General features: G+C 45.2%; 1 protein-coding gene across 1 annotated transcript in view; it reads right to left on the bottom strand.

The window, feature by feature from the left end:
• Positions 1-14,908, bottom strand: part of CDYL2 (chromodomain protein, Y-like 2) — a 143,250-nt gene that overhangs the window by 108,603 nt on the left and 19,739 nt on the right. The window contains exon 2 of the mRNA XM_011942205.1: positions 4,710-4,873. Coding sequence (XP_011797595.1) covers positions 4,710-4,873 — 164 coding nt within the window. The remainder of the gene's footprint in view (positions 1-4,709; positions 4,874-14,908) is intronic.

Here is a 14,908-nt window from a genome sequence, read left to right on the forward strand (position 1 = left end):
TAAGAAAACAGAAAGAAGATATGTGCACTAATATGTTCATTGTGACACTGATGTGGATGTGCGTGTGTTTGTGTGCATGTGTGCAAAGCCAGCAAATGTTTTAATTGAAAAGACTATATAACCAAGTAGTAAATGACTATAGTACATTGTTCAGTGAACAGAAAATAAAAATGTGTGTAAACAGGTTAATTGTATGAAAACAAGGACAGAGAGGACAATAATGATTTTAGTTGTATGGTCAGGATAGGATTGAAGGTGATCTATTGTACATCTTGAAAAAATTCCTTAACGTTATAATACTGCTAACACGCGCGCACACACACACAGAGACAGAGAGAGAGAGTGAGAGAGAGAGAGAGAACTGTGTTTAAATTTTTTTTAACGCTAAGTCACCAAGAAGTGTTTTGAATATGCTAATTTTCAGTTTTGTTAAAAATCAGAAATAGTTCTTCACTGCATATCATATACCCAGCACAGTATTTATTTCAAGATGTGAAGGAAGTAATTTGAAATTTTAGTTTCATGAATACATATTTTTGTAACAGTACAAATCTGAATCCTGAACTACAGCTGGTAATCTTCAGTTTGTCACTAAAACTAATTTGCAGCCCTGCTGCTTGCTGTAAATATGGAAACAATAGTCCCTTTGCAACTCACAAACATGCAGGGCAAAACAAACCAATGGAAAGTAAAGGTTGTGCTACGCGACTGGCAAATTGGACAGTGCTTGCACTCAGGCTGTTATTGGGTGAAAACCAGGCGGGAGGATTTGTTTCAAACAGGGCTGTTACCAGGAAGACAACTTTCTGGACAAAGCAGATGGCCAACAAGAAGTGGGGCATTTTCACGTTAACAAAATGAACCGCCCAATAGATTCTGTGAACAATATAAAGTACGTATCTTGAACCATTTGTGTCAGAAGCTCCAAGTCAGCCCACTCTCCCAGGCAGGGAACCAGACGTTGACAGCTCGTGGAGGGCTGCATGCACACCTGGGAGGGGGCAAAGGTGGGACTGCTTTGAGTGCTTAGCAGAGAGTCCTGTTTTTATTAACACTTGCAGTTAATAAGAGTTGACATTTCCGGTAGGCAAAAGCTCTCTCCTCCTCTGAACACACAGGATGCAAAGTGGGAGAGAGCTCAAGGTTTTGATCCTGACAGCCCTGGTTTTTAATTTGAGCTACATGCTGTATAACCCACAACAAATTCCTCTACCTCTCTGAGCCTCCCTTTCCTCTTCAGAAATGTAGGGATGACATTCTGTCTCCAATGGTTGTTCTAAGGATTAAATGTTTGAAAAGGCAACACACCTGGCCCTAAGAAAGGCTTAATAAATACTCAGTAAATCTGAAGCTTAGTGTTTCAAGGGACACTCCTGCCACCTGTACTCCCAATCCTGGGCCCTTGTCTGATGTCACCAGCAAGAGCATAATGCCCTGGCTGACCACACTCAGTATGGCACTGCAGAGTAGATGCGTCAACAGGACCCTGAATTATCCATTAACCAACCGACAGGGCAGAAGGACACCTCACCTGAACCACTTCCACCATCCAAGTCATGTATTGGGTGATGAGGCTGGGAGGTATGAGGAAGAGCTAGTTCTAAAATTTGTTCCTTCACGTTTATTTATATATATATATAATACATATATTATATATAATATTCATTATATATATTATATATATATATCTCCATCCAAACCACGGCTCACTGTGACTTAACTGAGTGCAATTAAAATTGTATATGTTTTAAAATAATGTCCAAAGAGTCCCTGAAACGTAGCCATTTGATCACCTGGAGACCATGCATGAGATCCCCAGTGCACATGATCACTGCCTGGTGTCCTCGGTGCACCCTTACAAGTCTCTCCTGGTCTATTCGTCAGTGCCACCACATTGCTGGTCCCTGGCTGCCCTCTGTATCGGCTGGACCTCACATCTCCCTGTTTCCTCACCACCACAGCAAGAAACTAAACCCTTTCAGATATGAAGGAGGCAAAAATGAGCCCAACCCCAGCAGCAGGATGGAGCAGAGGCATCTCCTTCCACCACGTGGGAGAAGGTGGGTGGCTGCAGGCAGAAGGAAGGAGGACTCCGCAGGTCTCTGCGAGGTGCTTGGAAAGGAAAACCAAACCACAATGGCCCCCAAAAGGTGCCTATGGATAACACAGCCCTGAGCTACAATGTACAGCTCTGGGATGAATGGGAAATGCATGGCTTAAAGACAATGCAGTCAACAAAAACGATTGTGTCCCAATGCCATCAGACATAACATATCTGCTTCCTTTCATCTGATTTATGTAAGATGCATGACTGGCTCTGAATTTTATATACCCTGGGTGTTGCAAGCTTAGTAAAGCCCAGCCCAACGGGGTACCAGCTTCCTTGATGGCAAATGTGGACTCCCTGCTAGTACCCAACAGAAGGGACTAGAGGAAGGAGGAGAGTCACACAGATATCCAAAATCAAATGCACTCCAGGTCCAGGTTGTGACTTTACTCATCGTACTCGGCTGCAGACAAGAGCTGTTCCAAGGTCCTCAGCAGCCCTGCTTACTTATACAAGAATATCCCTTCAGAGACTGCGTTCCTTGAGGGTATGGCCCATGATCTGCTGCAGTCTATGGCTTTTTCTACCTCTTCTCCTGCTCATGATGCCCCGTGCAATGTCTACTACACTGCAGGCATTTAATAAACGCTAGGTAGCTGGAAAGATAAATGCACAGATAAATGGGTAGCCGGATGAAGCTACAAAACAAGCTCTGGGGGGCTCTGAGAACAGTGCACTGGGGGAGAAGTCTGCAATCATTCAAGAGACTCAATCAGATTGTCATGTGCCATTTGTAGACACATCTCCAGAAGACTGGTAGCATTTTTTAGTTAAAGCAAATGGCCTTTCAGATGCACCGTCACCACAGCCATAGGTTACTGTTCAGGATGTTCCATTGGGATAATTAAAGCTTAGCCCAGAGCACAAAAGGTCCCTCTGAACCTTTGATGAGCTCTAATCAAAGATTCCTCAGTGGGGGATAACCGACCTCGACACAATCTTCTCTACCATCCTGCGGTCGGGTGTGGGTATTTTGTACGGATGCACACATTAAGATCTCCTGTCTTCTAACAATGTGACCTTGCTCCTCTTCCCATCAACTGGTAGGGTCTATGCCCCCTTCCCTTGAACCTGGTGGACCTTCGAGACTGTCATGGCCACAGGGAAGTGACCCTATGTGATTTCTGTGGATATATTATAAAATTGCCATTCATTTCCACTTTGCTCTTCTGTGATGCCCATTCTTGGAACTCAGGAGCCACGCTGCGAGGAAGCCCAAGCAAGCCCTCATGGAGAGACCACATGCAGGTGTCCCAGTCGACAACATAGCTCGGGCCCCAGCCAAGAGCCAGCATCAAACAGCAGATGCCAGAATGAATGTGCTTCCAGACGAGTCAGCTGCCAGCCTTCAGGTCTTCCCAGCAGAGGTGCTGAACATTGTGGAGGAGAAACAGCCATTCCCACATTCTTTGTCTAAATTCCTGACCCTCAGAACCTGTGAGCATTGAAAATCTTTTATACCACTAATTTATAGGTGGTTTGGAATATTTATATATTCACATATAAATTGGAATACTGGAACTTAAGCATTGTCCCAGTCTCGAAACCCAGACCCCTTAGCTTGAGTCTTGACACTAAGCTTCCATCCTAGTATCCCCTAAACTGCAGGGTTGGGGCCCTTTCCTCCTGTGCCATCAGATATATTTTAGAGTCTTACTACCCAACACCAATAAATGAAGAAAAAAAAAGCTACAAGAGAAGATTTTGAATATTCCCAACACAAAGAAATGATAAATGTTTGAGGTAAGGACATGCTAATTACCCTGATTTGATTGCTATACATTGTATACACATATATAAATAGCACTCTATATCCCATAAGTATGTACAATTACGATATGCCAGCTAAAAATAAAAAGGAAAATAAAAAATTTAAAAATAAATCAAGAGGCTGCTGCCTACCTGGCTGGTTACTCACCGTTTATATATCTGTTGCTGTGTCTCCTGCAATACATAAGACTTCCCTAAATTTGCCACAAGTTCTGGTCACCTCAGTAAAGCCAATGACCTTATCCCCGACCCTAACTTTCTCTGCTCCTACCCCATAAAATCCCAGCATACCTCCATCAATGCCATCCTGGAAGAATGGCAAGAAATATCTCTGCATTCTACACTCAATCCAACTAGCTCCAAGGCTCCCGAGGGTTACTCAGTGACAGGATAAATTACCCAAAAATAAGCTACCTACACATTTCACCAAAAGCTCCATTTTTGGAGATCAAAAGAAAGGTGAGCGTTTACAAAGCTCCTTTAGCGGCCAGGGAGATTTCTCCCAGCGGGATCAATACAGTGTTTCCATCTGTCCCCCCAAGTAGGATGTTGTCAGAGCCTCAGACCATGCCCAGAGCTTTGGAGTCACTCGGGATCAGAGACAGAATACCCACACAGAAACATCAACAGACACTTACAGGGTAATTAAGCTCATGCGAATGAGCGGGCATGCCTTACTCGTCTGGAGGAACAAATCGAGATGAGATCAAAGTAAGTGAAACTGCAGTACGGTACACAAGCAGAACTAGGACCCAAGCCATGGATCTAACAATGGCCATGTGGATCAGATCAGCAAAGAGGAAGAAATGTTGTGTCTGGCTCAGGCCCTGACGTGGGCTCCACAGCACATGCTACAGTCCTGTGTCCCTGGCACTGGCCTGAGGATACAGGAATCCATCCTTGTGGGACCCAGAGTCACGATCCCACCATAGTCAACAAGGACTGAGGACTCTGGAAGACTATAACCACCATCAATACCCCAACTAATCCAGTCATCTGAGGGGAGAAGACATTCTGACAACTAGAGGGCCCTCATCCCTACCTCCCATATCCAAAATTTGCAATTTTACTCCCTGAATCTTTTTCCAAGACATTAACATATACCTGTGGTTCTCCAGTGGCACTGCCCTGCTGTAGGACACCAGCTCTCACAGCAGCCTCCAAAGGAAAATCCCTGCACCCCTCCAGCCTCCCTTTCCTCCACTCTCACATTGCCTCCAGAGGAATTTTTTTTCATAACGAAATCTGATCGTGTTCCCAACTCCCTCTCCCTGTTTAAAACCCTCCACTGCTCAAATGAGAACAATGTAAAACCCTTAATACGGTCTATAAGCCCCACATAGTTTGGCATCTACCCACACCTCTTGCCCCTTCGCCTTCCATCTCCTCCTCACTCTCTGCCCTGCAGCCACTCTATGGAATCATCCATGCCCCCAAACCTCACCTCAGTGCCCAGCTCGTGCCCTGGAAAGTCCTTTCATTCCCCATCGCTCTTCCTCTAACTCCTACCCACCCCTAGATGGAAGAAGAAGTAGATTCTAAGCCATTTCCTAGCCCGAAATCCAGCTCTGTCACTGACCTGTGGTTACGCCCTTGGGCAGAGGTCTAAATCTCTTTATGCCTCAGTTCTTCATGGGGATGACAATCATTCCTCCTTTATGGGATCATTCATTGTAAGGATGAAAAGTTAGCCCATGCAAATCAGGTAAAAATAATTGTAACAAGGCCTGGTACATAAAAGGAATTCAGTGACTGTTCACTCCTTATTCTTATCTCAGTTCAAATATCACTTCATCAAAGAGAAGCCTCCTCTGTGGCTCTCCACACTAAGATTCCCTCATTAAATGCTCTTTCCTTCGAAGTACCTGCATCATAATTATAAATCCTTTAGTGGGACTACTTGATTAATGTGTATCACAAGAGCAGGATACATGTCTGGTTTTGCTCACACTATATACCAAGACTTACCACAGTTCCTAACATACTGGATGACTGGGTAGATGAATGAGTGGGTGGGTGGATGGATAGATGGGTAGATGGGTGGGTGGATGGATGGATGGATGGATGGATAAATGGATGGACAGCTGGATGAACAATGGGTGGGTGGATGGAGGGATGGATGGATGATAAATGGATGACTGGATGAATAGATAACTAAATGGATGATAATGGATGGATGATTGAAAGAATGGACAGATAGATGGATCAATGGATAGATGATAGATGGCTAGATGGGTGGATGGATGGATGGATGGATGAATTGACAGATGATAGATGGATGACTGGATGAATAGATGATTGGATCGATAATAAATGGGTAATTGAATGGATGGATATATTGATGGATGGATAATGGATGGATGGATGGATGATAGATGGATGACTGGATGACCAGATGATTGGATGGATGATAATAGATGGGTGATTGAAGGAATGGATGAATAGATGGATGAATGGGTAGATGATGTACGTAATGTAATGTATGTATGTATGGATGGATGGATGATTACATGGATGGATGGGTGGATGGATGGATGGATGGATGACTGAATGGACAGACGGACAGATATAGATGAACGGATAGATGACGGATGGATGGGTGGATGGATAAGTGGATAGATGATTAGATGAATGGATGATTCAATGGATGGATGGATGGACAGATGGATGGATGGATGGACGGATGGATGGATGGATGATTAAATGGATAAATGGATGGATGAACGATTGGGTTAACAAATGGATGGATGGATGGATGGAAGAATGGATGAATGGATGAATGAATGGATTGGATGGATGGATGGATGGATGGATAGATGGATGGATGGATGGATGGATGGATAGATGGATGGATGGATGGATGGATGGATGGATGGATGGATAGATGGATGGATGGATGGAGACAGCCCTGCTGACACAGAGTATGGTGACTAGCCATTCTCACTATTCAACCTTAGGCCCAGCAGCTTCACCTTCAGGAGCTACCCAGAGTCCTAGACTGCCCTGTATGTCCTCTATGATGATCTCGAATATCACCAGTTCTCTTTGCTACATCATTATTATTCTTACAAAAAGATAGCAACAAGGATACAGGGGGCTGGATATCCTCGTGGCAGTAAAGTAAGAAACTTCAGAGACAACACACTGAACACAGCCACTGCCACCAGGGGAGGCAGATGGAGACAGAGGCAACTTGAGCTGGCGTAATTGAGAGCCCCCAGTCCTCTTCCTAAGACTCCACTAGGGTGAAGGCTGCTTTACGTCTTTAGGAACCATGAAGGGAAAACCCCTGTGACAAACTGGAGACTGAACCAAACACCTTCTCCAATCTTCTCCACGATCTAGGAGGCAACAAGTATTCATGAGATCTGCTAGGGGTATGGAGCAGTGAAGTGGACAGACATGGTCCCTGTCCTTGGGAAGTTGGCCAAGATATGTAAAAGGCAGACAGGAAATAAATAATTAAAATAAATGATTAACTAATTGCATGTGTGCAAAGCAAATACTGAAGCCAGGAGGACTCCCCGTCATATGCTAGAAATTCCCTGGCATGCAAAATGTGACAAAGTTCCTAGAACAGTTATCCCACATGGTTTGTGGAAGCAAAAGCAGGGCACATTGAGCAGACAGGTCTGTTTCTAATAAGTTTCTCCACTTGCAAGGTCAAGGATGATGTGAGGCACATTCAATGTGCATCTGCTGTCTGTCTCATGCTGGGTGCTTTCTCAAGCAGTTACTAAATCATCCTGACAAACCCAAAAGGGGCTATTATCTCCACTTTACAGATGTAGCAACTGAGATTCAGAAGGGTTAAATGAGAGTACTAAGGCCACATGACCAAGCCAAGAACAAAACCCAAGATTGTCTCCCAAGTGCATGCTCTTTCTGCTATACCAGGCTGCATAGGGAGTGAGAAGTGAATTTTGTTTGTCTTGGCATAGAATTGAAGGACTAATTTAAAATAAAACATTAATGTAAAATCTTAACCGTCAAAATCATCTCAAAATAAAACTGATGACTTGTTTAAGGATGAATGGCAAACTCGCATAACAGTTAAAACTGAACTATTAGTGTCATGGCTGCCATGACACTAAGCACCTTATGTGCACAATCCTATTTAATGTTCACATCAACCCACTGAAGGGGAGGTTAGGACCATCATTCCTAATTTACAGGTATGGAAACTGAGGCTGTGAGAAATAAAGTGCTCACCCTAAGAGCCAAAAGTTGAACCCACGCCCGCCCACTCCGATCCCTAAGATCCGCATCACCTGGCTATATTAAAACACAGCTGACTTACTGTGACTTACTGCTCCATGACAAGGCAGGCTGGATGGAAGCCAGGCTCAGGAGCTAGAATTGGCCACTATGGGAAAAGAACGCAACTGAAGGAGCTGGAAGTCCAGTCTAGCAAGTGTAACCTGACACCCAAGGCTATAGCAGCAGATGGTAGGTGGTGTCCCAATAGACACGTGGATCATGGGACAGAGAACCCAGAACAATGGGCCAGAGGGCAGCATCTGGAAATCCTGCCCAGCAGCTACACCTTTGTTGGAGACAGAATCCCAGTCCCTAATAGAGGTACTGACAAGAGCAAGGGAGGGCCTGGGGTCTAGAGACACAGGGAGGCCACTAAGGAGGTAAGGACTTAGAGCCAGGGAATAATGCAGGAATCCAGTGAGCAGAATCAGGAAACCAGATAGAATTGTTCTTGGCAGTAAGTCCAAAGTTGTCAGAAATAGGGCATAAATTCTGGGCTTGACGACTTAATGCTCCCAGAGAATTGGGCAGCAGCTCCTGAGATTCCCAAGGGACTCCTTGGAAGAGAACATTACTCATTCATTCCTTCAGCAAGTATTGAACACCTGTTACATGCCTGGCCAATGTTAAGCCCTCGAGATACAGTGCTGAGCAAGACAGACACAGTCCCTGACCCCCGTGAATGCAAAGACCATGTTTCTCAAACTGGAGTCGGAGAATCCTCAGAGATACCTGTAAAACTTAAGATTCCCAGGCCCTGAAAGAGGCTAGGAGCAGGAATCTGTGTGGGCCTTGAGCAAGTCCCTCTAACTGCTCAGTGCCTCCATTTCCCCATTTGTAAGTGGGACGAGGAACATGAGTGGCTCACAAGTTGCCGCATTAAGTGATTGCACTCAGCATAGGGTAGGGGCTTGACACAAGCCAGGATCATCATGATCTTCATCATTTTAATTTTCTGCATCATCACAGAGGAATAGGGCTTCATTTTAACAAGACCCCTCATCATTTGTGTGCACTAAGTTTTGAGAATCATGAGATAATGTTCAGCTCCGCAGGCAGTTCCTGCTTCTACATGGGTCCTAGCCAGCAACTGAAATTTGAGACAAACAAGTATCTGTGCCTCGGACTGCCTGGGAGAAAACAAGGCCACCCAGGACCCCAGTTCTGAACCCCAATGTCTTGTCCTCTCTCCTGTGAACCCAGACACAGTGACAGGAAACCAGGAGGCTGTCGCCACCAAGCTTCACACTATGCAGTCATGAGGACAGGAAGTGCCTTGTTCACAGCCTGTGTCTGTCCACGCAGGGATGACGACAATAGAATCAGCCCAAGGGAGTGCCGAAGACATTGTTGGGACCTGCCTTGGATACCTGCTGTCCAACCCTGGTCCTCCCCTGGCATAGACAGGCCACAGGCCCTCCCTGTACCCAAACCCTGATCATCTGGGAAGGGATTCAAATGCATCGTTGATATTCCCTGTGGCTGGGTCATTTCCCAACAGTGTCACCTCTCCCATGCCTTGACACTGTAAAGCCACCAGCCTTTAGTGGTCGAGCATACAAAATTTAGGCAGAAACGGGCAAGTGGAGAATGAAAGTGGGAACATAAGAATTTGAGCCACCTCTCGGGCCCTGAAACTGCACAATATTCACACAGATCTAGGAGTGGAACGCTTGCTCAGGGGGCCCTTCTCCCAGTTCCCCTCATGACTCTCCTCTCTGTGGACATGCCTGGATTCCATGCTGAATCCCGGAAAGCACCTACAGTTATCGGCACTCTAAATGCCAGAACATCAAGGAAGCAGAGAGACAAAAACTCAGCACTGGGTTCTGCCATGCAGATTTGATGTCAATTCCTGCCATGACTGTGAACAGTCACCATGTAGTATCCAATGACCAGCTAGTGCAAAAACAACCTATTCTCACAAATGCCTCTGACAAACCTTGTCATCAGTGTCATCTGACTCCAACAGGAAGTACTCTAGACATGAGGGTATGCTCGTCTACAGAGCAAGGACACTGTTCTCTGCTGACAACTCTTTAAAAGTTGAGGGTATTTTTCTCAGGAGTATCTGCCCCCATTAATCCCTTCAACGTGGCTTCTGAAACAAGATGTTGCTGCCGGGAAAACATGTCCCTGGCATTTCTTCCTGGGATTCAGGGTGCATTTTCCTCTTGGACCAATGTACAAATGAGTGCAGGCAGCAGCTGATAATGCCATTCATTATTACTCTCATTCAGCAGCATTAGTGACTGAAGATTGCAGTGGGCTGGCCTGGGAATCCTGCTACCACTTGCGATGTTGTTTCTGGTTTAAAAATAAACCCTGAGAGCCGTCCGCTTCAGAAATTGAGCATGTGTGGTTGCTGAAAGGCTTTCTTTAGAGTCACAAGTGGGGTAACTTGTCTTAAATAAGGGAATAGACTAAAATAACCAAAGAGAACCCACATCATTTCATTATAAGGAAGTGGCTACAGAGAGAAAATAATGAGCTCATCCTGGAGAGACTCTAAGTGCAGTAAACACATTTCCGCCAAGACCCCAGGAAAACATCAGCTCCTCCCCAGCAGTTAGGGCTTCCTTCTCAGTGCCCCCAGTTCTTGACCAAAACAAGAAGTACAAAACTCCCAATGCTACTAAGAACAACCAATGACAGAGTAAGAGCACTAAGAAACCAATTGCTGTCATTTGCTAGTTGTTTGCTGTCTGCACATGACAGATATTTTACTTGCAGTAATTTATTTAATCCTCACAACAGTCCTCTGAGGTGGTGACTCCTTCCCATTAGATAGCTAAGAAAAATAAGGCTCAGAAAAATTAAAGGGTTTGCCTGAAGTCATGTAGCAAACACACGCTACAGCCTGGATTCAAAATCATCCCTGATTTACAAGCTTCATTTCCAAGGCAGGAGCAGGTTTGGGCAGCAAAATGGTATCAGATGGGGGAGTCCTTCCATCAGTGACTATCTGGGAGAGTGGCGATCATGACCCTCCAAACTGTTCCTTGAGCTCTGGATTCTGCCTTGTCTGCAGGAGCCCAGTCATCCTTTGCAAAGCCAAGCTGCTGGTGACCACTTACTTCTAAGCAGGTTTACCATCTAGCACATGATCCACCATATTCCACTGATTCTAAAATATACACAGTTTCCCATTTTATCGTCTCTCTAATCAGGATTGAAATCAAGTATGCCTAACAATGGCCCAGCTCAGCCACCCTTCAGCTTCTCCAGGACTGAAGCTGAGCAGTGACCACAGGGAAGATGGAAGACACGGCTGCTCTGTCCCCTCCCCGGTGACCACCACCATCCTTCTCCTGGTGCCATGCAGTCCTCACAGTTCTTTGTCCTGTCCACCTCTCCCCGAACCTACTGAACCTGCTGGGCTGCAAATTCAGGGACTGTATTCCAGGCACAGCAAGGAAGAGGTCCTGGCCACTACGCAGTTCTGGTGTCTGTTAGCTGTTACAGAATTCTCAGAAGAGACCCTTCTTTGACCAAGAAGTGGTTATGGATCCCTCAGGAGCTGATAGAAAGTCTAAGCTCTATAAAAAAATTAAAATAAAAATTCCGAGTGATAAGGAAGCATTGAATCATCGTATAATAGACAGAGGTGTTTCTTTTAAAAGTACAATGGTTCTTAATCTTGCCTGCAAAATAGAATCACCTAAAGAGGTTTTTAAATACTGATTTAAAAAAAATGAAGAAAATGAATAAAATGAAAAAATAAGTGAATGAAAAAACCAATGTACACACCCCAAATTACTGATGTTATTGGTCTGGAGCAGGGCTGGGCACCAAGACATGTGAAAGCTCACTAGGTGATTCTGTTATTCAGAGGTACATAAAATAACAGAGCATCTTATAATCCATAGTGTCGTAGAGTCAATGAAAAGCAAACACAGTGCTGAATCCTGAGAATTTACCCAGGGAACTCACCCTGATCTCCCAAACACTTCCCAGCTCCTCTGGATGAGAATCCTTATCGAGCCAACAATGGCAAAGTCATCAACAACGGAATGGGCACACAACCTGCATGGATATTGTATCCGTAATCATCAAAACATATCTAAGTCTACTTTTCTTAGGCCCATTTTACAGATTATAAAACTGAGGATCCAAAAAGTCAAAGTTGCCCAAGGTTTCAGAGGAAGAAATTGACAGACAACTGAAGACCAGGCCCTTTTCAAAACACCACACTGACTCTCCAAGATACTGTGTTCCTTCTTTGTACAGGGCTAGGAGCTGGAATTCAAGGATGGATGAACCACAGTCCATGCACTCTTAGATTTTATAATCCATGCCAAGAGGCAGACTAGGGCCCTACTCATGAGCGTACTTGGTGCCCCAAGCTTCCAACATACAAAGGGTTGAGTTCACAAGAGGGAAAATTATTCTTGACTGGAGGATTCAATCCCCATAGAGAACATCCTTAGAGGACCTTAGAGGGTAAGGACGATTTCCACGAGCACAGCAGGAGAAGAGACAGAGGGGCCATGGGGCCATGACCCTTTTCTGCTGCAGGGTGAAGCCTCTGAACTGCCACACTCGGCAGGGCACTTTCTGTAGTCCCTGTGCACTAGGTACCCACTGTGGGCACCTTCCTGGGCTAGCCATTTGCTTCCAAGTGCACTTAGGTGTGTGGTCTAGGCCCAGGAATTCCTGGAGAGAGGAAAAGCAGCCCCAACAAGGCATCCCAAGGCATCTCCTCTCAGGAGCTATTCCTCCTGGCACAAAGGCTGCATTCACCTATGTGTGGCTCCTACACAGGGAGCTGTGCCCAGAAGGGTTGTATTAAGTAAACCCTAGCTTGGCATCAAGTCCAGCTTCGGCCTTGCAGCACTGAGGAGCTGAGATGAACATTCAATTTATAGTCTGCATTCTGCCTGTGGCTGAATCTGAGGTGGAAGATGGGATGTTTCTAAGTAAGAACGCTAATTCTGGCTTCTAAACTCCAGGCTCCCCAAATGCAAACTCTCCAAGTGTCAGCCTCACCCAAGAGCCACCACAGCCCAGGTGAGACAGACCCCATGCCCCAGCACACTGGTCTTATCCCAGTGAGATACTGATCCCACAGGATAGTCCCCATGTTCCTTAGGACGAAGTCAGCAAACCATAGCCTACAAGTTGCATCCAGCCGACCAGCTGTTTCAGTAAATAAAGTTTTATTGATAACACAGCTGTGACATTCATTTACATACTATCTATAGCTATTTTCAAAACCACAGAACTGAGTAGTGGCCACAGAGACCAAATGGCCTCAAAAAATGAAAATATTTACTCTCCAGCCTTGGCAGAAAAGTCTGCCAATTTCTGCTGAAGAAGAAACAGAGGAGAGGGAGGACGACAAGGAGAAAGAGGAAGAAGAGGAAGGGAGAAGGAAGAAGAGGAGAAAGAGGGAGAAGGCGGAGGAGGAGGAGTGGAAAAGAAGAGGAAGAGGAGAAAAAGGGGGAGAAAGAGCAGGGAGAGAAAGAGAAAGGAAGAAGCAAGAAGAGAAAGAGGAAAAGGGGAGGAAGAAGAGAAAGAAGATGAAGAGGAAGAGAGAAGGAAGAGGAAGAGAAGGAGGAAAAGAGAAGGAGAGGAAGGAAGAGGAAGAGAAAGGAGAAGAAAGAGAAAGAAGAGATGAAAAAGAAGAGAAAGAGGAAGAAGAGTAGGGGAGAAAGAGGAAGAGGGGAGGAGGAGGGGAAGGAAGAGGAGAAGAAAGAGGAAGAGGAGGGGGAGAAAGAGGAGGGGGAAAAGAGGAAGAGGAAAGAAAGGAGAAGAGAAAGAGGAAGATGGGAAGAGGAAGAGGAGGAGGAAGAAATGGAGTAGAAGGACATAGACAAATTATTTCTGTCTTAGCATTGCTATCAGATGGCTCTTTTTTCTATGCCATTAAGGTTCTCTCTCTCAAAGAACAAATCTGTAAAACTCTGGCGCTATTCCACTCCCTGCAGCGTGAAGATCCTGACTCCTTGTCATAGCTCATGAAGTCCCATAACACTCTCCACCCACTTCAAGCACATAACACACACATGACACACATGTGGCACTTCAAGACCTGGCATGAACTATATCAGTGTGTCTTGCCTGTAATACTGTTTTATGAAGGCTTTGTTTCACATATATACACACACACACATTTGTGTACTAGGCCCATGATACAACATAGATTTCTTTCCATAGTTCACAGTCAAGAAAGTTTGAAAGCCACAACACTAACACTGTGAATTACATCTCAGATCCACCCACTTCTCTATCACCAAGTCACCAAACCTCTCGCCCAGACCTTTGTGGCAGCTTCCCACATGGTCTTCTTGTCTAAAGTCTTGACCCATGGCCAATGTGCTCTTCATAGGGTGACTCTTTTAAACTGTAAAGCCAACTCTGTAAGACCCTGTCCTCAAACCCTTTGGTGGTTTCCCACTGAGCTAAGAATGAAATTCAGACTTCTGAGCAGTCTACAGGGTTAAGCATGGTCTAGATGCTACCCGCCTGCTCCACTCCTGGACCGCACTTCAACTGAGTCACCTTCTATCGATTCCAAGTACATGTTCTGTTCTTTCCCACCATAGAGCCATGGTGGGCATTGTTTCCTTTCACTGGAACAATCTCAACTCCCATACACCTGTGCAACACACATACACACACACACACACACACAGCCTCACCAACATCTATCCATTCCTTCAGTCCTAGTTTAATGTCACTTCCTTGGAGCATCATCCCTGACATCCCTGACATCTTAGATAAAATTGGAGACCCTCATATTTGAGCACTCTTTTCTATCCTTTTTTT

The sequence above is a fragment of the Colobus angolensis genome, unplaced genomic scaffold, assembly GCF_000951035.1.
Source record: "Colobus angolensis palliatus isolate OR3802 unplaced genomic scaffold, Cang.pa_1.0 Scaffold207, whole genome shotgun sequence".
NCBI lineage: Eukaryota > Metazoa > Chordata > Mammalia > Primates > Cercopithecidae > Colobus > Colobus angolensis.